Source organism: Haliaeetus albicilla, chromosome 9 (assembly GCF_947461875.1).
Source record: "Haliaeetus albicilla chromosome 9, bHalAlb1.1, whole genome shotgun sequence".
NCBI classification, from domain to species: domain Eukaryota; kingdom Metazoa; phylum Chordata; class Aves; order Accipitriformes; family Accipitridae; genus Haliaeetus; species Haliaeetus albicilla.
The window spans coordinates 7,830,166-7,856,069 of NC_091491.1; the positions used below are offsets into that span (position 1 = coordinate 7,830,166).

Here is a 25,904-nt window from a genome sequence, read left to right on the forward strand (position 1 = left end):
TAGGGGTGACGTCAGGTGCGGATCTCGCGAGGCTTTCTCCTTCTTCCCCCCTCCCTTCCCGCGACCGGAAGTCTCGCGAGAAGGGCGGGCGCTCCCGCGCAGGCGCCGTGCCGTGGAGGTCGTTGGAGTCACCGGAGCGGCCGCGCCATGCTGTCCCGCCTCGCCCGTCCCGCCGCCGCCGCCGCGGCCCTCCGCCGGGGCCTCGCCACCACCGCCCAGGTACGCCACGCCACGCCGTCAGCCTCCCCGCCGGCACAGGGCCCGCACCCCCTCGGGGCCGGGGTGGGGAGCCCAGGCCCTCCTCCTCCTCCTCCTCTGTGAGGGGGCAACCGGGCCCGCCGGCGGGCTCGGCCCTCCTGTGTGCGGTGAGGAGGGGCTGGGGGCGTCTCTAGGCGGTGGGGGTCACCGCCTCAGTCGGTGCTGTGAGGGAGGTGTGAGGAGCGGGGGTCGGGGTCGGTTCCGGGGGTGCCGGGTTGGTGCGGTGTCTCCGCCCGGTAAAGCGTCCGCGCTGTGGGGCATCGCCCTGCGGCTCCTGGCCGGGAGAGAGCCTGATGTCTTTCTCCACACACTTGCTGGCCAAATCTATCGGTTCTAGGTGAATTTCTCTAACGGGTGGCAACGCCGGTTTGCTCGCTGCTTCCTTCCTCTACTGAAAATACGCCCCTGCTTTCAAAATGAACTAAGAATTAAAGCTGGCGGTTGGGGGGTTAACAGTAATCCTTAATATGCTGAAATCCGTTGTGCGTGACTCTTGATACCAGGAGAGGACTGCCGCTACGTGGTAGGTAGAGACCGACATCTATTTTCCAACGTAAATAGTTCCCAGTGGCATATGACAAAATGATTATTGTAGCTATAAAGGTGCATTTTACAAGAGAGGCTTGTGTAATTATTTTGATAGGAATTATATTTATTAGCAGTGCGGTTTTGATCTCATGGTATCAGGTCAGCCATAAATATGGGGCATAACAGTGACTAACGCTAGACTTTGCTTCCCCTTGGAGAGTTTCATGCTGAGTTACATTTGTTGCAATAGCAAGAAAACTGAGCTGCGGTTAGGCTGATCTAGCTCCTGGGTAGATTATTTCTTGTCAGAGCATAATAATTAAGCTGTTTGTGCAGGGACTTGGAGCTATTATGGCTTTATCTGGTAAGACAGTGTGATAGAGAACGTCCTTATCAGCGGTAATTGTATTACCATGTTGCGTCCCTGCAGTAGCCTCTGGTTCTCCATCACTTTGGCAGAGCGTTGCATTTTAAGATTATTCTGGACTTTTAACGTAGCTTGCCTCTTGCCTAGTGACACTCTCTCTACAAACAGGAGCACAGCCATTTTGGAGAGAAATAACTTTCTTCCAGTGAGCATGTTAGGGTAAAACTGGTTCACCAGGGCAACAAAGCAGCGTTGGTTTTATTTGCTTCTCAGCCACACTTGATCAAAGCTGGAAATGATAGTCACTTAATGTTCTCAGGCCTCAATCTTGAGGCAGCTGCAGGTACTATTTTGAATTTATTTCAGGTGTATGCATTTTCTTCACATATATACATTGGTTATTATGTTTATTGTAGTCCATTAAATGTATTGATTTGCCCAATGGGAAGGCATATTTTTTTGATACTGGCAATGAAAACTAGAAAAACTGCAAACCAGATTTTGCCCCAAGTCAGAGCTAGGTCCACACAGTAGCAGGTATTAGTCTCAGGCAGATGTTGCCATCTGAAGAAAGATGATCGTTTTGGTTACTTTGCCCAGCCTTGCTTCCCTTTTGAACTTCAGATTGCAAAAAAACCATTTTCCTCTAATTATCCTACCAATAAACCTCATGGATCTTTGGGAGGCTGTAGTGATGATCGCTTTCTGTGGGCTTAGGCAATCGATTTTGCGTAGTGCTTGATAAAGAAATTGAGAAATAGAACTAAAAGTAAAGAAAATGTGGTGAAATCCCCAAGGTCACTGCTGCAGTAACTACCAAAGCATCTCTTCAATGTATTTGTCGTCTTTTTTCCTCAGAACAATGCCAAGGTAGCAGTGCTGGGGGCCTCAGGAGGCATTGGCCAGCCTCTCTCCCTTCTCCTGAAGAACAGCCCACTGGTGAGCAGGCTCAGCCTTTACGATATCGCTCACACTCCAGGTGTTGCAGCTGACCTCAGCCACATCGAGACAAGAGCAAATGTTAAAGGTACTGCGAGCCGCTGGAACCAGTCTGTGTTCTGAAGGCGTCCTCTTGGGTGTCTCTGACACTTGGAGATGCCCATTGCTGTGCTTGTGAAGGGGAATCTTCACATGAACCTGAAACCTAGTATCAATTTAAGTAGCTTTTTCTCAAGCAGTGCATCACTAATTAAGGTTTAGCTGATTACGTTGACATGTATGGAGATGAAAATGGTCTGTGGTTGCACTGTTGAAGAGGAATTTGTAATACCTGGCAGGAAATATTCAGTAAAATTGCCTCAGAAAAAAGCTTGAGCATTGATTTTAAAAGTTTGACTACAAATAGACTTAACACTCCCTGGGTGTCTATGTGAATTCTGCGTGCTTCTTTTCTGAAGGGACAGCTGTCAAGTTCTGATGAAATCACAACTTAACCTGCTGATCTTCATTTTATTTGCAGATCACCAAGAAGTTACATTTTACTTGAATATGCCTATCTGCAGTTCTTTGGGGGCACTGACTGTAGTGCCAAGCTAGGGTTTTTGGAGAGTAAATTACACGTAACAGGAGGAACTGAGGTGTTTCAAAACAGATGAATGTGAGGTTCTCATCACTCTCATTTTGCAAGTTTTGAAACAACGATAGAACATCAAATAGGATCCATCTGTGATTGTATTGCTTTGCTTTGCAATGTAAGTCTGAATTGAAGGCTAAATTAAAAAAGGAATTGGGTGCCTCTGGGCATAACTTTGTACTTCAAAGTGTCAGATGTTTAATAACTGGCAAAAACATAATGCCTGAATGTCTTCCATTCCAGGCTTCCTGGGACCTGAGCAGTTGCCAGAATGTCTGAAGGGCTGTAATGTTGTAGTTATTCCTGCGGGAGTCCCTAGAAAACCAGGTATGTTGTTTTTTGTTAAAAAGACCCAGGGCTTCATTGAAGTGTATCTGTGCAGTACTGTTACTCAAATAAAGCTGTGTCTGGTGCTTTACGGTGCTCTCAGTGTTGGCTTGGGATGTGAGTAGTCTGTTAACTACACTGACATAGAGCTTGTGGTATCGGGCATCTCATTTTGCTTCTGTCTTAGATTGTCCCTTGTAAAATGAGCAGAATTGATTTCTGGAGTTCTGTGTAGGGGTGAGGTGCAAAGACTTTCCCTGCAAGTGGTTCTGAATCTCCCTTAGTGTTTCTTGCCCAGAGCAATGCTCTAGTAAAACAAAAAACAAAACAACCCTGGTTCTTTGTTTCATTTCTCAGCAGAATAGAAATAATCTGTTTTACATTAATAGGATGATAACTTCTTAGAGCATCTCTGAATGAATGCTGTTAATCCCTCCTAGAATGTCCCTGACCTGCTCCATTTCTAGTCTGTTTTTCACTATCCTGTTGGGAATGTAGCAAAATTCTAGACTTTAATGCCTAGCTCTTCCTAATTCTTCATTTTTCGTGGTTAAAGTAGTTGCTGCAACAGAAATGAGAGGTGGCACTTAAGCAACTAGCAGTATTTTGCACAGAGCAGTTGGCATTCAAACTGTAGCTGTGGAGGTGACTTCAGGGAGGAGGAGAATTCATCTCAGGAGCAGTTATGCTGCTCTGAGCACCACTGGTACACTGGTGTGGGTCAGTATGGTCACACTGTACTTCAGGCTGCCTAGTTGAAATACGTTCTGACAACTGACAGCTGGGCTGGTTGCTCCTGAAAAGGGCTAATCTCTCTGAAAGGGCAGTAATCTTTTATTAGCGAGAGGAGCTACCTTTGGAGCCAATTCATTACTGCAGCTGGAGAGTTTTCTCTTGATATATGAAACCAGAAGCTGATGTCTCTCTGTCCAGAGCAGAATATTGCTTTTTGATTGGGTTGCTTGTCTGTTAATTAGTAGCCTACGGGTAACTTAAAATACTGTACTGGATGCATTTTAGGTATGACCCGTGATGACCTGTTCAACACCAATGCTAGCATTGTTGCTACTTTGACGTCTGCCTGTGCAAAGCACTGTCCAGAAGCCATGATCTGCATTATTTCTAACCCGGTAAGCATTTTCTGGAGACCTTGAAAATGTAGGGGGGAAAAAAAAAAGTCCAGACTGAGAATACTAGAGTAATCTGAGTTCCTATTAGTTTTGACCAGTATCTCTAAGGTCTGCAGTGTATTTACAGAAAAGAACTAAAAGCCTGGTTCTACTAACCCGTTTTTCTTGGCTATATTTAAGTCAGAGGAAACTTGGATATAAAAGTGCTTAATATCTCAACATCTGTATGACTATGGTTATAATATATGCTGATGTATTAGCTGGAATAGAACTCTTAGCTCACTAAGGGAGGCACTTTTGTAATGTGAATGAACAAATTTGTTGTCTTAATGGTTATTTAAAATGGATGATTTTTATTCCAGCCTGACTGTGAATTGCTCTTCAATTTAGGAATTAAAGTTGTTGGCTACAGTTGACTTCAGGTTGGAAGTATACTTCAGGTTGTTTGCTGGCCTGTTCAGTTCATGCATTGGCTTCATTATTATACTGGTTTTAATGAATGCTTGCCTATTCTTGCTTATAGGTAAATTCAACCATCCCAATAACTTCAGAAGTCTTCAAGAGGCATGGTGTGTATAATCCCAACAGAATCTTTGGTGTTACAACGCTGGACATTGTCAGAGCAAATACTTTTGTGGCTGAACTAAAGGTAGGTCATAACAGGTGCTCTGGGAGGTATACTGCCTACTTCGGTCATCAAATCTATCAAAAATGCTTTTAAAATCACTGCAGAGAGCCAAAGGAGCTCAGATTTCTGTGGAGCTAGAGGCAAAGGCAATGATTCCCTGTTTCCATTCTCTAGAGGAGCCTGGGGATAGGGTTTCTTGCAAAATGTGGTTCAAGAGACTTTGACCTTTCCTTTTCATAGCTGTCCCCTGTGAGCAAGCTACATGTTTGCCATAATTCTGTTGGCATTTTCAACCCTGCTGGTGCAACCAGAGGAGAGGGTTGAATCGTAGTATGTATTTGCAAGTCAAACTATCTGTGCTGTGTGTTACAGGATATTCTGCAAAGTATCAGGAGGTGTAGCAAGTTACTGCTCTTAATAGCTCTGGTGGAGTTTGTATTTGTGCTGCTATTTATCTGAATTTGCATTAATCATATCCTGTAACTGTCTAAAATTATTGAGGTAACCTGGAGTTCAACTCTGTAGATCTGGCTTTGTCCCTGGAGTATAGCTGCCTCTGAAACTCCTGTCCTGTGTAGCACTGGGTTATAGACAGGTCCAAATACCCGGGGCAGAAAATGAAGCATGGGGTTTTTAGATGTTTTTCTTGTCCATATGCTTCAGAAGCTGGAAAATTTCATGTTTCCTTTAGGGCTTAGATCCAGCTCGAGTAAGTGTTCCGGTTATTGGTGGCCATGCCGGAAAGACAATCATCCCTCTGATCTCTCAGGTAAGTCCTAGTTACTGCCGTGTGTGGCATCACACTCATCAATATGTTAGAGTTGATGTAAAGTGCCTTTATGATGGGATGTAATGTGCTAAGATACAGCAGAGACAGTCTTCCTTGCTCATGTAGCTGCTTTCATTCTGAGATGAGGTGCAGGATCCTGGAAGGCAATGAGCTAAAATAGTTCCAGCCTTTCTCCTCTAAAGGAGTTTGGGATAAGAACTGAGGTGTAGTGTGGGTGTTCAGATGTCTTGGCACTGTTTGTTTTGGTTTTTATTTTCTGTGACAGGTATTTCATGATACGAATACCTTCAGCAGGAAAAGGAAATTGATTTTGCTGTGGTGAACTACAAACACCACTTCAGCATGCAGCATTGAAATGAGGAGATGTAGCTCAAGCTGTGTGGGGAGGCCTGCTTCAGTAATGACTGGTAGTCAGGGAGAGGCTCCCTTCGTGCATCTAAGTCAGAATGAAATGCAGTTCTAAAGCAGGCTGCCGCTTCATGAGGAGATGGCTAGGATATGTCCAAGGAGCAATTTGTGAGAAAGTGGAGAAAGCTTTGCTCTAAGTGGGGAGTAAAGTATCCTTCAGAAAAGGATGTTCTTGAGGAATAAGAGCAAGGGCTGAATGCTGAGAGGGTGCTTTCATTAGACAGTCAATCAGGACAGACACAGCTGTGCTTAACGTATTTGCGTAGCTGTATCTGAAGGTTCAGTAACTTCCTAAATACTGCTGGCAGACAATCCTTCATAAGGCTTTCGACTTCCATAATGCCACAGTGACCGAAATATTTACTTAGTTTTTTTGAAATTCCTTAGGCCTGTTCCATGCTTGGAGAGCATCCGTCTAGTGCAAAGGACCACAGACTAGCAAGTAACCATGGCAAGCCCGGGTTTTGCTGTCAAGCTGCGGCTTGTCCTTGAGCAAGCTAGGCATGGCTAGGTTCCTGTTACAGTCCATGCCATAACCAGCAGCCTCGGTGAACGCTTGCAAGTGGTCAGTGTCACACAATCTGTGAGATAGGGTAACTGATTTTCCCACTTGAGAACTGTTGGTAACAACTGTAATGGTACAAAAAGCATCGTGTGGGTGGCCTTATGCTGAATCTGGAGGGGTCCTGCTGTGTGATAATAACTTCTTTTTTCCAATCTAGTGCACACCAAAAGTGGAATTCCCTCAGGATCAGCTGGAAAAGCTTACAGGGAGAATTCAAGAAGCTGGCACTGAAGTTGTCAAAGCTAAAGCAGGAGCAGGTTGGTTCTTGACTAAAGCTTCCAAGTAATTCTTGTTGGCCAGCTGAATGGATGCAGTCCTCTTCAGTTTAATCTTATTTAAAACTGTGGTGCAGAATTACGAACTGCTGATTACAAACCTAGCTGCTCTGCCATGTCAGCAACTGCCTGAACTGTGGTACTAGAAGCAGCTCAGTATGTAGGTAAGACTAAACATTAACTGATCCCATGCCATGTATGGCTTTAAAAAGAATCTTCTCTGTCAAATTAAGCTATTTCTTTCTATAAATCTGGTCAACTAAATAGCATGTAGCTGACCAAAAGCTGCTGCTTTATCCAACTGGCTGCGCGCTTCAAGTCAATGACACTGCAGGTCTGTAAACATACCAGTATGGAAGCCTTTGATGCTAAATAAAGTACCAGATTTCAGTGTGATCTGTTCTAAAAGTGGTTTAACTTTTACAGGATCTGCCACCTTGTCTATGGCCTATGCTGGTGCTCGATTTGTGTTCTCTCTGGTGGATGCAATGAATGGAAAGGAAGGGGTTATTGAATGTGCCTTTGTTCGATCGGAAGAGACGGAGAGCCCGTACTTCTCTACACCGCTGCTACTCGGAGTATGTGCTTTAAATGATGAGGCTTGGTTTTTTTTTATAAACAGCAGCTACTGATTTAGTCTTGTGGTTTTTACTCAGTGATTTCAATACAGTCTAATGCTAGGTATCACTGAGGTTAACAGCTGAGTGTACCTTGAGAGTTCTTGAATATTTGGGTATTGTACTTAGGCATATGCTCATGCTTAACAGGGATGCTGCTGCTTTTATCTGCTCTTAGGCTGCGGGTTGCCGAGTAACCAGAGATTCAGACTTGGCTTAAGAGGTCACGCTTGCCTCAAGTCAGTGCCTGTTTATGAAGGGCTTTCATATGATTAACCAGGGTCAGCAATCCTGTCTCCTCAGCTTGATCTGCTACGAGCAAATCCCTCAGAAATTGAGGCACATGGGGAACTATGGCATGGATTAGGATTAATAGATTGCTTTCAGGACCTCTACTGAACTCTAAAAGCAGTGTTCCTTTTGTCACCCTTCCCCTGTGGGTGGAGTGAAAAACAAGGATGCTGCAGCCCTGTCATGCCTGCTGGGATGCAAAGGATGGTGTGTGCTGTCTTAGGTGCTGGCTGGTGAGGGAATGGAAGTAGGGGGCTATTAAGGGGGAAAGGTTTGGATGTAGGCATGAGATCTCAAAAACCTATGAGTGCAACTCTGAAGCAGTTTCACATTGTAAGCCAGCAGCAAGGGAAGGGCATACACCAGAGGAGAGAAATTCTTTTGCCAGACAGTGGGTTTGAAGATGGAAAGAGGCATGAAGGAGCAGTTGGTATCGGCCTCCTCTTGAAGGAGCTGATGGGCTAGCTTCAAGTTTCACACCTGTGAACAGTGAATGAGAAGTTTGTGAAGGCCGTAGAAGTTGCTACAGATAATAAGAGGCTTTTGAGCCTTGCCAAGAAGCACAGGCTTGGCAGACTAGAGATGGCAGGTCCCAGGCTGGTTCTCCATCTCAGCTGGATAATACTTAATCAGAGCTATTAAGTTACTCTCTGGGTCATTCGATGAATGGTTAATCCTTAAATCCTCTTTCCCTCAGAAAAATGGAATTGAGAAGAACCTAGGTATTGGCAAGATCTCCCCCTTTGAAGAGAAGATGGTTGCTGAGGCCATGTCTGAGCTGAAGGCTTCTATTAAGAAAGGAGAGGAGTTTGCGAAGAACTTCAAGTGAAGAGTTGATGATGGAGAGGAATTAACAACTTCCTTAATTTATTAAGGCATCATGTCACTTTACGACTTCTGATTCAAAGCTCGTGCTTTGATTGAAGTCTGTCTGTATTAGTTTAATGATTGTTGCCGGTGCAGAGTCTAATCATCAATAAAATGGCCTCATTTTTTCAGTGTATCATCTGGAATTGTCCTGATGTGCTTGTCTTTTGAAGGTAGAAGCTGTAGGTCTCTGAAAGGTTATCAGTTTCAGTAGGGATGAAATAGCCTCTTAAAGTGGGTGAACCAATTACTCTCAACTCTGCTGCTGCTTGGGTTTTGGCTTGGGCTACTTGTTTGGTGCAGCAGCTGGGAAACCAGGCATGATCAAATAAGATCAAGATAGGGTGAAGAGGCTTGCGAAAGGGATAACTGAATGAAGTGATCCAAGAGATGTTTTTTCCGGAGGTGGTGTTACCTCTGTTTGTTACCTTTTGTTGCCTTAATCTCTTACGTAATTTGATTTTAAAAGAGTTAGTAAAAGAGCACAGTGGTTGAAACGTCAGTCCAGCTCTAAGAAAAAGAATTACAGTGCTGAGAGTGACTTCCTTCTAGTTAGGAACAAAAGCCTTGATTTAGTATCTACATAAATTTCTTTTATACTCATCCTCTTGTGAATATAAAAATAAATGTCTGCAAGAAAATGGTGATGATAAGTTCTGTTGCTGACTCCTTTGAAGGTAAGCTTTAATGAAGGAAGCTATTAATTCGCTCTTCCTCCATGCTCTGTGGGCTGCTTACCCTATTGCTTTGAATTGCTCTAATCCATGTAGGTTGAATTTTAAGTTGAACAGACTTTATTTTGGTTAGGTGAAGGAAACACCAAAGCCCAGCAACTCTGGAGGAACTGAGGGGAGTGTTGATTTGAGCAAGAGAACCTGGCGTAGAAGCTTCTCATAAGAAAGATACCTAAAGGTAGTAGATGCTGTTTGGTCACTGCCACCTTAGTTCCTCCCACTTCTTGTATTCTAACTCTCTTCTGAGCTATCTGAACTGTTTTTAATTTTTTTTTAATTTTAATTAGTTCATCATTCTGAACCGGATCACACAGTTGCGACATTGTTGAAGGTGCATTGAGAATAAAGTGTTTGGCTCTTTCCCTGCCCTGTGGAACATGTAGGCAGAGAGGACAGCAAGCACAGTTCTTGTCACTCCTCTCTGCAGAAATTCAGTGTCTTAAAGCTTGGTTTCTTTACAGGAATATTAATGAAATAGAAGCGTCGGCAGTCATTACTCAGCAGGCTTGGAACAAAGTAATTATTATGTGGTATTAATAGAATTAAAGATTAAAGATAGAGTTGGAGGGGGGCAGGGGAGGATGTCAGAACGGGAGGACACTGAGAGGAAGAGTGACTGGCCAGACCTAGTAAATACAGCATGGACTCTGTTCGGAACAATAAAGGGGAAGTGTGTGGCAGACTGCTCCAAGGCAGGTTGCTGGATGTAGGGGTCTTGCAGGCCTGTCAGCAATTTTGTATCCAGAAATAGGCAGCATGGGTTATTTAAAAATCATGTGTACCCATCTGCCAGAGCTAGTGGTCTGCACCCCCAGTGTGTGTGCCCAGGTGGTCCAGGGGAACTACGACACAAAGCTGCTGAACTAAGGGCTGCGGGGGAAGCCTTGCCTTCCAACCAGGAGGAAAATAACATACACTTGTTCTAGTCCTGCTATTTTTAATACAGCAGATAGAGTGGATTGCTGAGGGTTGGAGATTTTTAGAACTTGAGGTTCATAGTGTGGCTTGGGTTATTCTCTTTTTCTTGTGTCAGCAGTCCAAATCCAGCAAAATCTGGGGGAATTGCATGGACAAGCAGAAAGCTTCACTTATACCAATAGGGACTTGGGAACAGCATGGCTAAGTGGAGCTGAGATGGGAGAGGATTACTTCCCAGCACCTGCTGACTCGTAGATTCTTCAGGGTCTCCTTCAAATCCCCTTAATGTTAACAATGTCCCTTCCCTTTCTGCACTGTTTGGGTTTTTGGTTTGTTTTTTCCCTGCCAATCCCATGCCTCATGCTTGGAGTTGCAGCTGTTCCCTGTGCCTGGAAATCTGCTCTTCTTTTGGGAAGAGAATGAGACACCCTTCTTGTGGCTTTCTGCAGTAAAGGCAGAGACCGGGAGGACATTGGATGAGGGTCAGAAATGAACTTGTGTAGGTGTGCTCTGCTTGGTCAAATGTCCTGTCCCCCTGGCTGAACACTGCTGTGGTGGATAACTTAATCGCTATGAAGACAGAAGATGGTTTGCAGAGGTAAGTGTGGGACATCCCACCCCTTCTCTCTGAACAGATTCTGCAGAGGAGGAAAGGAACCGGGGCGTACCCCTCCTTGGGAGAAGTAGGAATTAGCTGGGCATACCTAGATAAGCCGATGCTTTGCCCTGGAAGTTGTTTCCTGGTGCTGTCTCTCTAATGAGAGACACGACCTTCATCCTCTGTCCTGTAAGCTGCTGCGGTGTGGCTGCCTTGCTGAGTCACGGCACTAGCTCTGGTGCCGGCAGCCTTTGGTTTTTACCTCCCGTGGAGGTGAGTAACCAGGCTGCTGTGACTGGGTCTGAGAGGAGGCGAAAAACCTGCCCTGCTCAGATCTCTTGAGTTTCATCCTGTTTACTGAGCAGACTTTTGTCTCGATGGTCTTTAAGTATCTGACATCTTCCATTGCAGCATCGTTTATGTGCATGGAGCTGCCACCGCCTCCTCAGGCAGCTCAGCTCCGCGCTGGAGCCCAGATGTCAAGATACGGAGGAGCTGTGTATTAACAGCAATAAATAAAGATGCTCCAGATGGCCAGATGTCAGGTCACTTGATCCCACCTGCCACTCGTGCTGCTGGGGCAACATGGTAAAGTACAGGAGAGGAGGAAATGAGGAGAAAAGCAAATGGTGAACATTACGGCTCGGGTCTTTTATCTTGATCGACCTTGGTGTCCCAGGGGGACTTCAGGTGGGATGCCTGCAGCGTGCAGGCTGGCAGCCCTGTGTCCCTCAATCCTGGGAAAACTATTTTCTCTTGCTGGTTCTGTTTAAGGGCCAGTGCTTTGGGGTGGGGGTACAGACCTGCCACCCCTGAGCCCCATCTCACCCTGGGAGGGCTCTGGGCAGCAGGAGCCGGGAGGTGGCAGCAGCAGCTAGACTTCGGGTAGGGCTGGTACCCCCGCAGCCTGGGGACGATTGCTGGCATTTTGGTGATATTTAGAAGAAGCAGGGGAAACAACGACAGGAAGACAGTTGGGTGCAGGCTCTGCCTTGCCAAAGCTGGCTGCCTTCCCAGCTCTGGAAAAGGAGCAAAACCAGAGGGGCTGGAGGTACCTTGCAAAGATGCTGGTGTCCCCCCGGTCACTGCTGCTCAGCCTCGGTTTACTGGGGCTGGCGGTTGACGGCAGGCTTTGTGCGGCTGATCCCCTTTCGGAGGCTTCATGCTTTGCTCAGCAGGCGTAGCGAGTTCCTTGCCGGCTGACAGAGCCAGCTCCTGCTTAGTTTCACCAGGGTGGATCTGGCATCCCACCACGTGTGGCTGTGCAGAGCCCCTCTGGTGCACCAGGTACTGCTTACGGGCAGGGTCAGCCCTGGTAGGGGTGTAAAACATCCCTGCGGTGAAGCAGCCCGGGCTGGGCTCTGCTTTATGCACAGCATCCTCTGCCCAGGGAGATGATGGGTGAACAGGGAAAGGAGAGGGGGGAAATACACCCCGAGGTGGGTTGGGCACGGCTGGGGGCACGGGCAGCTCTCCCCTGCACCTGGCTCAGCTTCCCCCTTCCCTTGCAGGGCAATGGTGAGAGGTTTTAATGTGAGCAGGAAGATCAGAAACCATCTGATCTGCAGTTTTGGCTTTGCAGAGGCCTCTTCCCCCCTCCCCTGGCTCTCCCACCTAGCCACAGGCAGCGTGAAATCACCACCTTTGCATTCCCTGCTCTTGATTTACTAAAATGCCCATGAGCTCTCGCTTCCCTCCCGGGTGCCTCAAAGCAGATCTGGAGCGCAGCGCCGAGGCAGGAGGGTTTGTTTGCATTTACAGGGAAACCTGTTAATAAAGGAGACCAAAGGGACTGCTCTTTTCCTGGCTGTGGGAACAGATGGCTGGATAACGCAGTGCAATTAATATGCAGGGACTCCTGCCGGGGCGGGGATTTGATTGCCTGTTAGGAGAGGTTAGCACGCTCGAGCTGAGCTCTGTGACTGCTCTGCCCGTCCCTGGCACCTGCTGCCCGCAGGGGTCCTTGGGGACTCTGGGACAGATCAGATGGTGTCACGGAGGAGGTTGTGGGAGCTGGTCATGGGGAAAGATGCGGTGGGGGGACTCGGGGCCAGCAGCGGGTCCGCTTCTCCCACGCTGGGTGATGGCTCTGGGAGGGTTGCCCTTTGGGTTTGTAAAAGCAAAGGCTGGCTCTGGTGATGAATGACTGCTTGGAGGTCCTTTCAGGCTGGAAGGAGAGTGGTGGCTCATTCTTTCCTCCTGTACCTGCTTCTCCTCCAAGTCAGGAGGTGTTAAAGCAAAGCAGCAAGCTGCAGCTCCTGGATGAGCCGAGGGAGGTGGGTGCCGGGATGCGGGTGCCTCCTCGCTGCAGCACGGCGTGGGTGCAAAATGTTTCCCAGGGCTTCAAAGAGTGGCCAGACAAATCCACAGGGAAGAAAAATCCCTGCCGAGGGCTAGGAGGCTTAGGGAGCCCTGGCTGAGCAGGAGGAGACCCAGCAAACCCACCCCAGCACTGAGCGGGGGTGCGTGGCTACGGGGTTGAGCCCAAATCGATGGGAGCCGCCAGCCACGGGGCCACGATCGAATGGCCCAAGGTCACCCTGGGTGCACGTGGGGCTGTTCAGATGCTTCGTCCCCATCACACCCCGGGCTCTTGCGGGATAACGGTACCCCCCATCCCCTTCGCCTTCAGGCCTTTGCTTTTCTCCCCCCATTTGCTGGTGTTTCCTTCCTCCCCGTTCCCTCACCGGCTCAGGCGGGGTTGCTGAGCATCAAGAAAGTCAGCGCTGGGCTTTGATCAGTGGCTATTGCCTGTGCCGCGCCAACAGCACGCTCCCCGCACGGCAGAGCCGCTCCCGGCCGCCCTTTCTTCTGTGTCAGGAGGCGGCTGGTGGAGATGTCGAACCTCAGTACGAATCCTTGCAATTAGGCCTGTTCTGCTGCCTGCCTCGTTTGATCTCCTTTAATTATTTATCGCCTTTTTTTTTTTCCCTTCTCCTTCCCGAATCCTCGGTTTCTTTCAAGTGATTATTTTCTTCCTCTCCCCACCGCTGCGACTGGCTCTGCCTGTTTGCTTGCAATTACCATCCCGTCTCCCCACTCCTGCCATCTCTCCCCTTTTGTTCTCCACCAGATCATCCCTTCATGCCTCTCTCCCGGCTGCACCCCCTAGCTCTTTGCCTGCCTGGCAGCTTTTGCTTGCTGCTTTTCTCCATTTTTCTTAACCCGGATGGCTATTGCCTTTCTCCATTCCATTCCAGGCATGGTTTTGGCCGTGTTTACCGCCGGTGCCAGCTCTCTGGCTGGGATCCTGCACCCTGGGCTGGGCTGTACTAGATCTCCCATTGCTATTTTCCCAGTCTATTGCCCAAAGCCCGACGGGGCCCCGCTGCAAAGCCCTGGCTCCTGGCAGCTCCCAGCCAAGCTTGGGGAGCCCCTTGGGGTGGCTGCCCCCCCCCCCCCCATGCCATGGTCTCCCTGTACTGCTTTTGCTGTTGGGGGGGCCCGACCACATCCCCTCATCTTCTTTGTTTCTCAGGGCCTGATGCATTATTCAGCGCTGAGGACGCTGCAGGTGTTGGAAAGATAACGGTGGTGGTGCAAAGGGCACGGGCTCACCCTGGGGATGCTGGATTTTCCTGTCATGGGCTGTTTTGCCCCTCCAGCGTTAAACCAGGAGAGGCCCTGACCACGCAGGAGGTTTTTCCTAGGAGGTGGCATCTGTTCTTACCCTGGGGGGACATGGCAGGGACAAAGACAGGAGCAGGGGGGAGGCAGCAGCTGCCCTGGTGATGTTCCAGGGGCTGCACCGCAGCTCCCACGCCCAGCCCCACTGCTTGGCCAGAGTTTAACAGAGCCGGTCCAACGTATGACTAAGCCCCTTGTTTGCATAGTCCCTACAATAACAGCCTGGAGAGCCTGCAGCCTGTGCTCAGCCCCTCTCCCACCCCAAACGACCCTGTCCCAGCTCCTGGGGCTGTTTTAGGCAGGGACAGGCTGCCCTGGAGCTGGGGGGGAGCAGTGTGTGATGTCTGCTTGAGTGTGTGCATGCATGTGAGCGTGTGTGCATGCATGTGAGCGTGTGTGCATGCTCAGGCAGCCCTGCCACGGGAGGGCACGCACATCTCACGCCCCGTGGGTGGCTGCAGGGGAGTGCATGGCTGGCACTGGCATGGAGCAGCTCTCTGGGAAGTCTCCGTGTCCCCAGGGCACACCGGCTGCTGGTGGGTGTCCCTGCTTGCCCGAGGCTGCAGAACCCCCCACCCTTGGCCAGGCTTCCACCCGTGGCTTTGATCCACCCGTGGCTTCTATCCCCTCGCTCCCCTCCAGGCAGGCTGCTTGGTTCAGGGGTGGTGATGCTGGGGAGTTGCAGGGGCTCAGGGCATCTGGGGTGAGCTGTACCCCGATCCCACCCCTCTTGTGGGTGGGGGGGGGTCTGGCCCAGCCCCTCCTCATGCAGCAGATGAGGCGTTTTTGTCTGGCCTTGTTACGCCGCTGACTTTAACTGCAGGAGAGGGTGATGGATAATGAATGTGGGATGCAGGTTTTGCAGAGCAGCCAGTAGGAAACAACCCCAAATGTGTGTTTAATCCTTGTGGGAAGAGGATGCTCGTTCCCTCCACTCTGTCCGCAGCTGGGCACCATCCCCCCCTGGCGAGACCCATCCCCATGGCCTGCTGCCACCTCGACCCACGGGAACCCCCCCATCCCTTGTGCATGGGGTTGGGGAGGAAGGTGAGGGATGACAGCTCTGGCCATGGTGAGTGATTTTGGGCTGGCACTGGTGAGCAGTACTGCTGGCAGTGGTTTGGTCCCTGATCCAGTCCTCCCCAGAGCATCTCGGGGAGCAGAGCATCACTCAAATGCCACCTGCTGTGGGGACATCCCCACCCACACAGGTCTCTCCAGCCTGGGCTGTCCCCAAAAGCCCCCCTTAGACCCCAGCTCTGGCTCCCCATCCCCATCCGCGCTGCAGCTCCCTCCCCAAATCTCCCCTCTGAGACCAAACCCACTGTGGACCAACACCCGGGTGCCTTTGTTAGCTCTCTGCTTGGAACCGAGCAGCCAAATTAAGGAGGGAGATGTAGCCCCAGGGGAAACTGAGGCACTGGGTGGGGGGGGTGCTGGGGCAACCTATGGTGTCCCTGGCTGGGGTCCTGGCAGAGCAGCCGGGGTGGTTTCAGGGTGGTTTCAGGGTGGTTTGGGCAGCTATACCCTCACCATGACCACAGAGGGTGGCTTTGGGGTGGTTTGGGTACCCCATCCCTCGCCATGAGCATGGTGTGGGGTTTTGGGGAGGTTTGGGTACCCTAACACCCACCAGGACCACATGGTACAGGGACATTTTGGTGGGCTGAGGGTGGCCCCAAACATCACAAGGCTGGTTCAGCACTGCCGCAGGGGCTCGCTCTCTTTTTTTGGCCATTTTGGGGATTTTTCAATGCATCTTCTCCTTTCGCAGCCACCCCACTCCCTCCTTGCATCCCAGTTGAGGTCTCCTCCTCAGGCCGGATCCTGCCACGCTGCCGCTCATCACCAGGCTAACTGGGACCAGAGCGAGTCGCAGTGGTTGTACTGGGAGCTTTCCCACTCCCCAGTTTCACCACTTCCTGGCCTGCAAGGAGGGCAAGTGCTCAGCGTCACTGAAGGAAATGAGAATTAATTACGGACTCGTTAACACCGACTCATCCCCTGTGCCGCAGCACTGGGCAATGTCCCCAGCGGGGACCTGGCATGTCCTGCATCACCCCAGCCCCCCCAGCCAGCTTGAATCCCCCCGAACCCACCGGGATGGGGGTGCCCCAGGTGGTCCCAGGCAGCACTGGTAAATCAGCCGGGAATGGGGAGGTGATGGGCAGGGCTGGGCTGGCACTGGGGGCGAGGTGGGGCATCATGGCGAGGAGGTTAAGGTGTGGAGTGGGATACGGGATGGGATATGGGATGGGATGGGCTATGTGTTGGGATGGGACACAGAGTGGGATACAAGGTGGGATGGGATGAATACAGGGTGGGATATGGGATGGAATAGGGTACAAGGTGGGATGCAGGATGGGATGGGGTACAGGATGGGATGGGATGAATACAGGGTGGGATATGGGATGGAATAGAATACAGGGTGGGATACAGGATGGGATGGGGTACAGGGTGGGGTACGGGATGGGATGGGATGAATACAGGGTGGGATATGGGATGGAATAGGATACAGGGTGGGATACAGGGTGGGGTACAGGATGGGATGGGATGGGATGAGTACAGGGTGGGATACGGGATGGAATAGAATACAGGGTGGGGTACAGAATGGGATGAGATGGGATAGGATGGGATGAATACAGGGTGGGATATGGGATGGAATAGGATACAGGGTGGGATACAGGGTGGGGTACAGAATGGGATGGGATGGGATGAATACAGGGTGGGATATGGGATGGAATAGGATACAGGGTGGGGTACAGGATGGGATACAGGGTGGGATACAGGATGGGGGATTTTCTGGCACTTGCCTCCCCCAGGCGTGAGCAGCCTGGCGGGGCAGTGGCCCCAGTGGCTGGTGTTCGGCGCTGTAGCCCGAAGTGAAGCTTTGGGGACCGGGGAGGGCGTGGGGGTGGGCTGGGGCGGGGGGGGCTTGGGGGTGCAGGTGGGTGGTGAGACGTGGGGAGGAAGGCGGGGGGGACCACTGGGGGCAGTTACGAGCTGCTGTGGCACGGGGGTCGGAGGGCTGTACGACAAGATGGGGGTGTAGGTGTCTCCCGTGGGTGCCCGGGGGGGATACGGGGGGGTGGGGGGGTGCGGGCGGCCCCGCGGGTGCCGGCGCGCCCTCCGCCCGGCAGGCGGCGCTGTGAGCTACAGGCGGCGCGCTGGCGCGGCGGGCGGCTCTGTGTCGCGGAGCTGTCCAGCACTTCAGGAGGGGCCGCGCTCGCCGAGCCGGGAGCCGCGCCGGGAGGGGCCGGGCCGGGCCGGGCCGAGCGGGACCGAACCGAGCCGAACGGGGCCGAGCGGGGCCGGGCCCAGCGGGACGGCGCAGGCAGCGGCCGGTGGCGGCGGCTCCGGGCCGGGTCGGGCCCGGCGGGGCGGCGGGGCGAGGTGAGGCGCGGCGCGGCCGGGCCCGGGCCTGGCTGGCGGGCGGGGGGGCGGGGGAGGCCCGAGAGGGGGGGGAGAAGGTGTCGGGGGGGGTTTGGGGGGGCAGTGGGACCCCACTGGACTCGGGTGGGGGGGCTGAGAGGTGCAGGGGGCTGGGGATCCCCGAGGGATGGGGGGGGCTGGGATGATCCTCGGGGGAAAGGGGGGCTGAGGACCCCGAAGGGATGGGGACGGGGGGGGGGTTATGCTGCTCCTCGGGGGGCAGGGAATTGGGGTCCCCCAAGGGATGCGGACGGCAGGGCTGAGCGAGGGGTGCGGTGCTCCTGGAGGTGCTGGGGGCGGCTGGGGCCGGGGTGATGGGCGGCGGGGGCATCCCCTGGGTTTGATGCTCCTGGGGGTGCGGATGGGGTGAGGAGCCTGGAGGTGAGATGGTTTTTGGGGCACAGAGGGTCCCTCCGGGGATGTGGATGTGTTGGGTGCTTGCCGGCGCAGGGGGGCTGGCTGGGGGGCACCCCACGTCCCTCTCCCCAGTGCTGTGGGGAGACAGGCCGGGATGGGGCAGTGAGCCACCCCTTTTCGGCTCCCACCGCGGGGCTGGGAAGGACGGGACGGCGATGAGCCCCCAGCAGAGGCTGGCACCTTGTGGGGTGCGGGTGGGAGACGAGGCCGAACTAAAGGCCCCCAAGCTCCTCTCTCTGCTGCACCGACCCCCAAGCCGTGCCGGGGAGGGGGGCTCTGCAGCTCCGGGTTTGGCTGGTGAGATTTCAAACCCTGCGGGTGTTGCGCGGGGGAAGGAGAGGGGCAAGGCTTGGCAGCCGGGGAGCCTGAGCGGCGGCTCGCTGGATTGTCTTTCAGGAGCGTTTTGTGCTTCTCCTTCCCAGGTTTGGGAGGTTTGTCCCCAGGGACGGCCGGGCTGTGCCATATTGGGGTCTGGTGGCAAGGGGTCGGGCCATGGCTGGTGGGGAGCAGGCAGCTTTCAGGGTATGTGGGTTCATTCATCCCCTCCGGAGCAGAGATTTCAGACTGTGGATGTTTCTTGGCTTGCCTGTGCTCCTGCTGCTGCATGGGGGGGTCACTTGGGGGCTGCCAGAGTTTGGGGGTGTCTCAGGTTAATGGCAAACACCGAAGACCATTTCATAGGGTGCAGGTGCTCATGCCCCAGCTGGTCTCCCTGCCCTGGCATATGGGTTCGTCTCTGTCAGGAGCATGGGGACACCCCCAATGGGGGGGATTTTGGGGACGGGAGTGCATGGTGCTTGTGTCCAAATACACAACATCCTTGCTCCATCCCCCTCTGCCAGCGTGACCTCATGCGATGCCACCCCCTGCATCCCGCCTGCCTTTCCCTGCTCCAGGGACTCATCCTGCCAACATGTGCAGGGAGAGGTGGGGGCTTTTGGAGCCAGAAGTTGGGCAGGTTTTAGGGGACCCTTCTGTCCTTGGTTGCAGTTGGGGATGGTGAGCGGGGGGCTTTGCCAGGGAGGTGGAGGGGCGCAGGGGTCTTGCTTGGTTTTGTCCCTGATGCCAAGGAAATGGTGCTTTTCCCCCAGGCAAAGGGTCTTCTGCCCCAGGGGCTGGATCCAGCTGCGGGTGGACACATGGCAGCGGGTCACCAGGGCTGCTGGGGGGGTGGAGCAGAGGGTGCCCACACCACATCTCTGGGCAAGGGGTGCCTGCGGGGTGCAGGTCACCCCATGGGTTTAGACCCAGCTTCTGGGGGTCTGCCGGCTGTGGGGGTCCCCTATCCCAAAAGCTCTTCCTCCTCCTCCTCCTCTCTGTCTCCCAGCTCCCGTTTTCCCCGGCCAGGTGGCCCGTGGCTTATATAATGTGCTCAAACCCCAGAATAGCTCCTCCCGTTACACAACCGCCCAGCCAGCCACGGGGAGGGGGGATCCCCGGCTGGACGCTCCCCCTGCACTGGCCATGCCCCCCACACACACCTACAGCGTTCAGCCCTCGGGGTCATTCGCTGGGATTGTGTCCCCATCGGGGAAGGTGACCCTATTGTGACAGTCATCCCCCTCTGCTCCTCCGTGTGCTCAATAATTGCGTTTATTATTATCGTTCCCCCTCCTCAGAAGTGGTGATGGGCCGCGGGGCTGCCTGTGCCTCCTCCTGACTCTGCGCCCAGCAAAGCAAATGGCTGTAAGGATGCAAAACCTGGGGGATTGGCTGTTCCCCCTCTCCATCCTCACCCATTATTTAAGCAACTCCTGTCTGGGGAAGGTCTGGCAGGGCAGGGAGTGCCTGAGCCCTGCCGTTTGGGGCTGCCTGTGAGCCCCTTGGCCACCAACGAGCAGCTGCTGGTGGCTGCAGTGGCCCCAAGGGGTTGAGGAGAGCGTGGCTGGGGGGACACGGGGCTGGGAGTCCTGTAAGGGTACCCATCGCCTGGACCTGCTGCCTCTCAGCTCAGCACAGCGGGGATTTGCTGCCATCACTTGTATATGTTTCTCCTCCTTTCCCTCACCCCTGGATTGGGAATGGGATCACTGTGGGGGTCCCAGCGTCTCCTGGGGCTGGTCCCCATCATGGTGTGACCCCCTTCCCATCAGCTCTCCTCCAGCCAGAGCTGGGAAGGGGGTCGCTTGGCATCCCCCAGCAACCAAAGGGGTTCAGGCTGGGGGGGGCTTCAGCTGCAGTGTTTTGGGGACAGGAGCAAAGCCTGGCTCCTCACCCTCCATCAGGCCCTTTTCTCCAGAGCGTCTCCCAGGGGAGCTGATAGATCTCTGCTACCCACACCCCTGTGCGGTGCCCGTCCGATGGGGGGGACCGGTCCCCACCCCTGGCTCCCCCATCCCTACATCCCCAAGCAGGGAAGGAGCCTGGTTGCTTAGCAACTGTTTAGCTTCTCCACCAGCCTCCTCATCTATTTAAAATATATATATATATATATGTGCACAGACGTAGGTATGCACAAGCAGCAGTGAGCCCTCGCCCAGCTCATGACCTCCCCCAGCCAGCATCCGTATATTCTTTATTAATTGCTTTAAAGTCTGCGAAGCGTCAAATTTTGGTCGGGCAGCTAGAGGAAAGGATGATCTGTAGTTGGGGAAATAAGGATGGAGGGGCTGGGATGGGTGTAAGCAACCCCCTCCTGCTGCCCCTTCCCATGGGCAGGATCCCTGCTGGCTTGGGGCTGGGAGGCAGTGCTAACTGTTAGAGGCCAGCTACACTTTTAAAGCCAATTTTGCCTTTTTTTCTCCTTCTTGGAGGTCTGACTCATGGTTTTTGGCACTCGGGGGCTGGAGAAAGGCAGCTCCGGAGAAGGTCGGCCCAATTAACAGCAGCAACCCTGGACTTTTTCTCCGTGTAATTCTGGCCAGGTGTTTAGAGGAGGCCGGTTGCCTTGCTGTGATTTTCTGGCATTTTTTGTGTTGCAAAAAAAAAGCCCTTCTCCCAGCTGTCCCCACGGCACAGGCAGGGAGCAGCCTGGGACAGGGCTGTAAATGCTTTGGGGACGGGGTTATGATTTTGGTAGGTGGTGGTGTGCCCTGATGAGACCCTGGCGGGCAGAACCGCGGGGGTCACTCCTCTCACCCTCTCCGGTGGGGCTGGAGGGTCCTCACCTTGGCTGGGTTGTCCCCTGCTTGTTGGGACTGAGCACTGGCACGCTCGGCACACGAGTGGTCCAGGGAGCCGCTATCCCGGGCTCACCGCCCACATCCCGTGCCCACATCCCCGGCACACGGGTGCTCGCCATCGCCCTGGCTGGTGCAGCTGGATGTGGCGAGAATTAATTGAGTACCGGCCGGAGGCGGCTTTAATTAGTGCCGAGGCAGGGGGGGAGGATGCCCAGGCACCACCGCTGCCTTTCCCTGCCAAGGGGGAGATGCTGGGAGAGCATCCAGGCACCGCCAGCCCCCCGCTGCCATCCCCGCTCCCGCCGGGAAAGCGGTTTCAGCCGCATTACGGCGCAGCAGGGCCCTGCGGCGGCAGCGGGCAGGAGTGTCGGGCAGCTGCCTCTAGCACAGCCCCATGCCCGGGGTGCTGTGGGCATGGCCGGGGAACCCAGCGGCACCCGTGGGGGGATTTGAGCAGAGTCAGCTGGGGAGGGGGTTGTTTCTGGGCTGGAAAATAGAAGGGCAAAAGCAGTTTGGTGAAATAACGCTTGTTTTGCTCGTTTTCCTTTTCTTCTTTCCCTTTGGGCTGGAGCTCCCAAACCCCTGAGTTTCCCTTCAAAGCCCAGGCTGGACAGCCCCGGGGCTGGGACACGGGGACGGCTGCATGCCAGGGCCACCCCACCAGGCTCTGGGGGATCCCAGCCCGCAGGGAGGGAGCTCAGTTCAAAGTTTGGCTGGAAACCAGCAGCTGCAGAGCCCAGCAGGATGGCGAGGCTGGTCCTTGCACCCCGAGCTGGCGGAGCCTGTCCTGGCTGTGTGTCAGGGGCACAGTGCGGTGTGTCTGTCCTTCTGTCTGTCCCAGCCTCCACCAGGCTGGCAATACTGGTGCCTGGGTCCTCCACACCCTGGGTACGATTCAGCATGGCTGGGAAGGGAGGAAGAGACCTGGCGTGCCGGGCTTGTCCCTGTGCTTGGGGTAAGGCATGGGGATGGAGGGTAGAGGTGGAGGATGAAGATGGAGGATGAGGATAGAGGATGGAGGTGGAGGATGGGGATGAGGAGGAGGATGGAAAATAGGGATGAGGATGGAGATGGAGGATGAGAATGGAGGATGGGGATGAGGATGAGGCAGCTCTGAACATTTCCAAAAGCTCTAATCCAGGTGGCAGAATGTGCCTTCAAGCTGAAAAGCTGTTTCGACGTCCCCAAGCCCCAGGGTGGCATGTGGAGCGCCAGCAGGGAAGATTGGGATCCCAAAACACGTGGCTGAACGGCTTGGCAAGACGGGAAGAGAGGGATTTGCGTGGGGGTTTTCCCAGCAGCTCCAGCCTGTGGTGCTGGGGGCTTTGAGCCCTCCTGGGTGGCACTAAAGGGATTTGGGTGGTGGGGACGGGTGCCAGCGCCTGTTCCCAGCCGCATCCTGCAGCCTTTAGGAGCCCGCAGGGACACGGCGCAGCACTCACCCCAAGACACCTCCTCTCCCTCTCGGCAAGGTGGCCGGGCAGTGCTTGATGATTTGTGGGTAATTACTGCAGATAATGAAATATTTAACCATTGTCTTTATTATCGGGGGTAGAGCTGAGCCAAGCGGGAAGCCGCTGTTGTTCGGTCAGGGCCGTGCTGCCTTCACTGACAGGTTTGGTGCTGGTGCGAACTGGCAGAGCCAGGTGGTCCCCGTGTAGTGGCCGATGGATGAAGGTTGCGGTGGTGATGGCCACCCTGTGTCCCCAAGCTGTCCCTTGCAGAGGCAGGGCTGCCCCTTTGCAGGGCATCGCTGGGGGTCTCCTTTGGGGACAGGGAGGGTATAGACTCAGCCTGGGGGACATGGGCTCCTTCTGCCCTGGTGCCTTGTCCCCAGTGTCCCCAGAGATGTAGGACTGGCTCCATTTCCCACCCAGGGCTTTTGCCTGTGGCCCAGATTTGCTATTGATAGCCGGAGAGGGTCTGCAGGTGGTTTTTCTCTTCCTTTGTTTTCTTGCCTGTGCTGTGGCTGAGGCAGGGTGGCTGGTATCAGTTCTCACAGTGGATATTGCTCACTGCTGAGGGGACACTGGGACGCAGTGCAGTGTCCATCCCCGGGCCAGTTCCACCTGCCTGGCCTCGGGTGCAAGGGGAATATCTCCAACCAGTTCCTTTTTATGGAGTCAGGGAACATTTCCCAGCAGGATCTGCATGCCTCCCCCACCACGCAGCCCTTACCCACAGGTACGCATCCAGCTGCTGGTTTATCTCACATGCTTCTCTGTCTACCTGCCCAGCTGTATATCCCAGCTCTCAAGGTTTTGCAGCAATGAATTTACCCACTGCTGGGCTCAGGATAAAATTAATTCCCGCTGGGGAAAAGCAAGCAGAAGCTGCTGTGGAAAGCATCCTCTGCTTCCCGCTCTCCTTCCCCAAGCCTCTCTGTGGGTGAAGGTTTCCCAGTGGGGAGTTTCCCCCATTCCCAAATTTCCTTCCTGGTTTTTGGCTTCATGCCCTGATGGGAGAAAGAGGAAGAGGAGCCCTCAAGCCAGGTTTTTCTGCAGCATCTCTCCCATCTCTGGCCTGGGGCCACCCTGGGACACGGAGGGGCCTTGGGTCAGAGGGTCCCCCTGGGCAGCTCCTTACTGCAGGGTGTCATGGGGCTCAAAATGTGGGTGCTGATCTGCCTGCTGCAGGCAAGGGGGGACTGAGGGATCCTCCGGTTGCTCTAACAGGGCCAAGCATCCAGGGTTGCAGAGCCCCGGCTGGCTCCTGCTCCACCGGCAGCATCTCCCCCTGCCTGCTTCTCTGTGCCTCCATGGAAATAAAGGCTGCTGGCTCCTCTCTGCACGGTAATAATGGGGAAAAAAAAGGAAAAAAATAAAGCCTTGTAATTAAGCAGTCAGCTGCCGTCCTCCCCGGGCAGGCTCGTCAGGAGATAAATGAGTGCGTGGGGCAGCCAGTGGCAGCGGGAAAGCCGGGGATGTCCCTTGGGGATGCCGCAGGGTGGGAGATGCCTTCCTGCCGGGCTGGGACCTCTGGCACCCCGGGGAGGGCTGTGAGGCTTTTTTTCTCCTCAAACAGCAGAGAAACATCCTCAAAGCCTCTCACGGGTGATCTGCGTTCCTGCCCTGGCTCTGTCCCACCTGGCACAGCCATGAGAAGCTCCAAACCACCTGGCATCCCGCTGGAACAGCACAGCGGGAGCGGCGAGCCCTCCCTGGGCTCAAAACGGTGCAGATCAGTCTGTGGTCCGTCTGTCCTGCCTTCATGCCCATGGTCAGCCTTCCCTGGGCCAGCATTTGGCCCTGTCCTCCTTGGGCAGCATGTGTCAGACACCCTGGGCAAGGGTTGGCTGCTTCCCGTGTAGGCAACAATGTGCAGGCAATACCCATCCTTGGAAAAGCTCTCTGGCAGGGTCCTGGGATGGAAACACCCCAGAGAAGTGGCTGCTGACAAAAGCTGCATCTCTGAGCCCAAAGCCGGCTTGGAGAGCGAGGGAGGGTGCTTTGCCTTCACCCCCAATCATTTCTCTTTGTGTAGGACTTTGCAGGAGAAGTGTTTGTGGGAGTCCCCAGTAAAGCCCAGGCAATGTCTCTGCAGCCTGGCTGCCACTGGTAATTAAGGCAGCGGATCTCCAGTGGGAGCATCCCATGCTGAGGAGAGGGCTGGTGCTTTGCGCAGAGGAGCTGGGGCATCGCAGGATGGGGAGACTGTGGAATGGGTGCTCAGCCGTGTGCCGATGGCCTGAGGTCGCTGAGACGGGGTTGTGTCTGTCTGGTTGATCCAGGAGATTTGGGGGCATCTTCTCCCCCAGGCTCGGGAAGCATCAGCTGGAGTCTCAGCGTGGCAGTGCCGCTCGGGAACAGTTGTCCTCTTCCGAGGGGTTATTTTTGGAGCCAAGTGAGGACACGTCGACTGTGGTGGCGGAGGAAGGAGGCAGGGACACGTGAAGGTGAAAGAGCAGGGAGAAGGCAGGCGGGCAACAGCCGGTGGGGACCCTCATGTCCCCTTGCAGCCGGCACCAGGCCATTGCCAGAGGGTGCCAGGCCATCGCCAGAGGGCATCGGCAGGCGTTTGCTGGCTGGGCCAGACATCGAGATGTCCCACTGCTGCATCCTCACCAGCCAGTGCAGCTGGGGGATGCAAGGGGATATCTGAGGTCTTTGGGTCCAGACCCTTGCTGGATGGGGACAGTGCCCAGGGGTGTCCCCAGAGGGCTGTGAGGATGGATGCCCGTCCCTGCTCCAAACCTGCGCCGGCTGACAGCAGGGTCCGTGGGACTCAGAGGGACCCTTGCCTGCCTGTCCCACTGCTACCGTATGGCGCTCAGTCCCACAGACCCACACTTCGCCAGGCTTTCCCCAGTACAAGGCTGGCACAGAGCATTGTCCTCTCTTTCCTAAGAGCCAGCCCTCGTGGCATGGTGATGGGAATAGCCCCAGCCTTGCTTTGCAGATGGGGAAACTGAGGCAGGGAGCAGGAAGGGCGC

At 53.9% G+C, this 25,904-nt stretch overlaps 2 protein-coding genes across 2 annotated transcripts in view; both read left to right on the forward strand.

Annotated features, from left to right (window-relative positions):
* The first annotated feature begins 71 nt into the window (after window positions 1–71).
* On the forward strand, window positions 72–8,760 carry MDH2 (malate dehydrogenase 2). Its single transcript, XM_069791388.1, has 9 exons — window positions 72–219; window positions 2,012–2,180; window positions 2,970–3,053; window positions 4,074–4,183; window positions 4,707–4,832; window positions 5,503–5,580; window positions 6,732–6,831; window positions 7,276–7,427; window positions 8,455–8,760. The coding sequence occupies exons 1-9, from the start codon at window positions 148–150 to the stop codon at window positions 8,584–8,586; spliced, it is 1,023 nt and encodes a 340-aa protein (XP_069647489.1). The 5' UTR covers window positions 72–147; the 3' UTR covers window positions 8,587–8,760.
* Window positions 8,761–17,787: 9,027 nt separating this feature from the next.
* Window positions 17,788–25,904, forward strand: part of SRRM3 (serine/arginine repetitive matrix 3) — a 30,407-nt gene continuing 22,290 nt past the window's right edge. Inside the window, exon 1 of the mRNA XM_069791390.1 lies at window positions 17,788–17,894. The gene's annotated coding sequence lies outside the window, so the exon portion shown is untranslated. The remainder of the gene's footprint in view (window positions 17,895–25,904) is intronic.

What these genes read in the sequence shown, in the direction of transcription:
- MDH2 (XM_069791388.1), top strand. Translation starts at nt 148, where the DNA reads ATGCTGTCCCGCCTCGCCCGTCCCGCCGCCGCCGCCGCGGCCCTCCGC. An exon ending in GACAAGAGCAAATGTTAAAG is followed by an intron (nt 2,181 to 2,969) that starts GTACTGCGAGCC and finishes CTTCCATTCCAG; the next exon opens with GCTTCCTGGGACCTGAGCAG. An exon ending in CTTTTGTGGCTGAACTAAAG is followed by an intron (nt 4,833 to 5,502) that starts GTAGGTCATAAC and finishes TGTTTCCTTTAG; the next exon opens with GGCTTAGATCCAGCTCGAGT.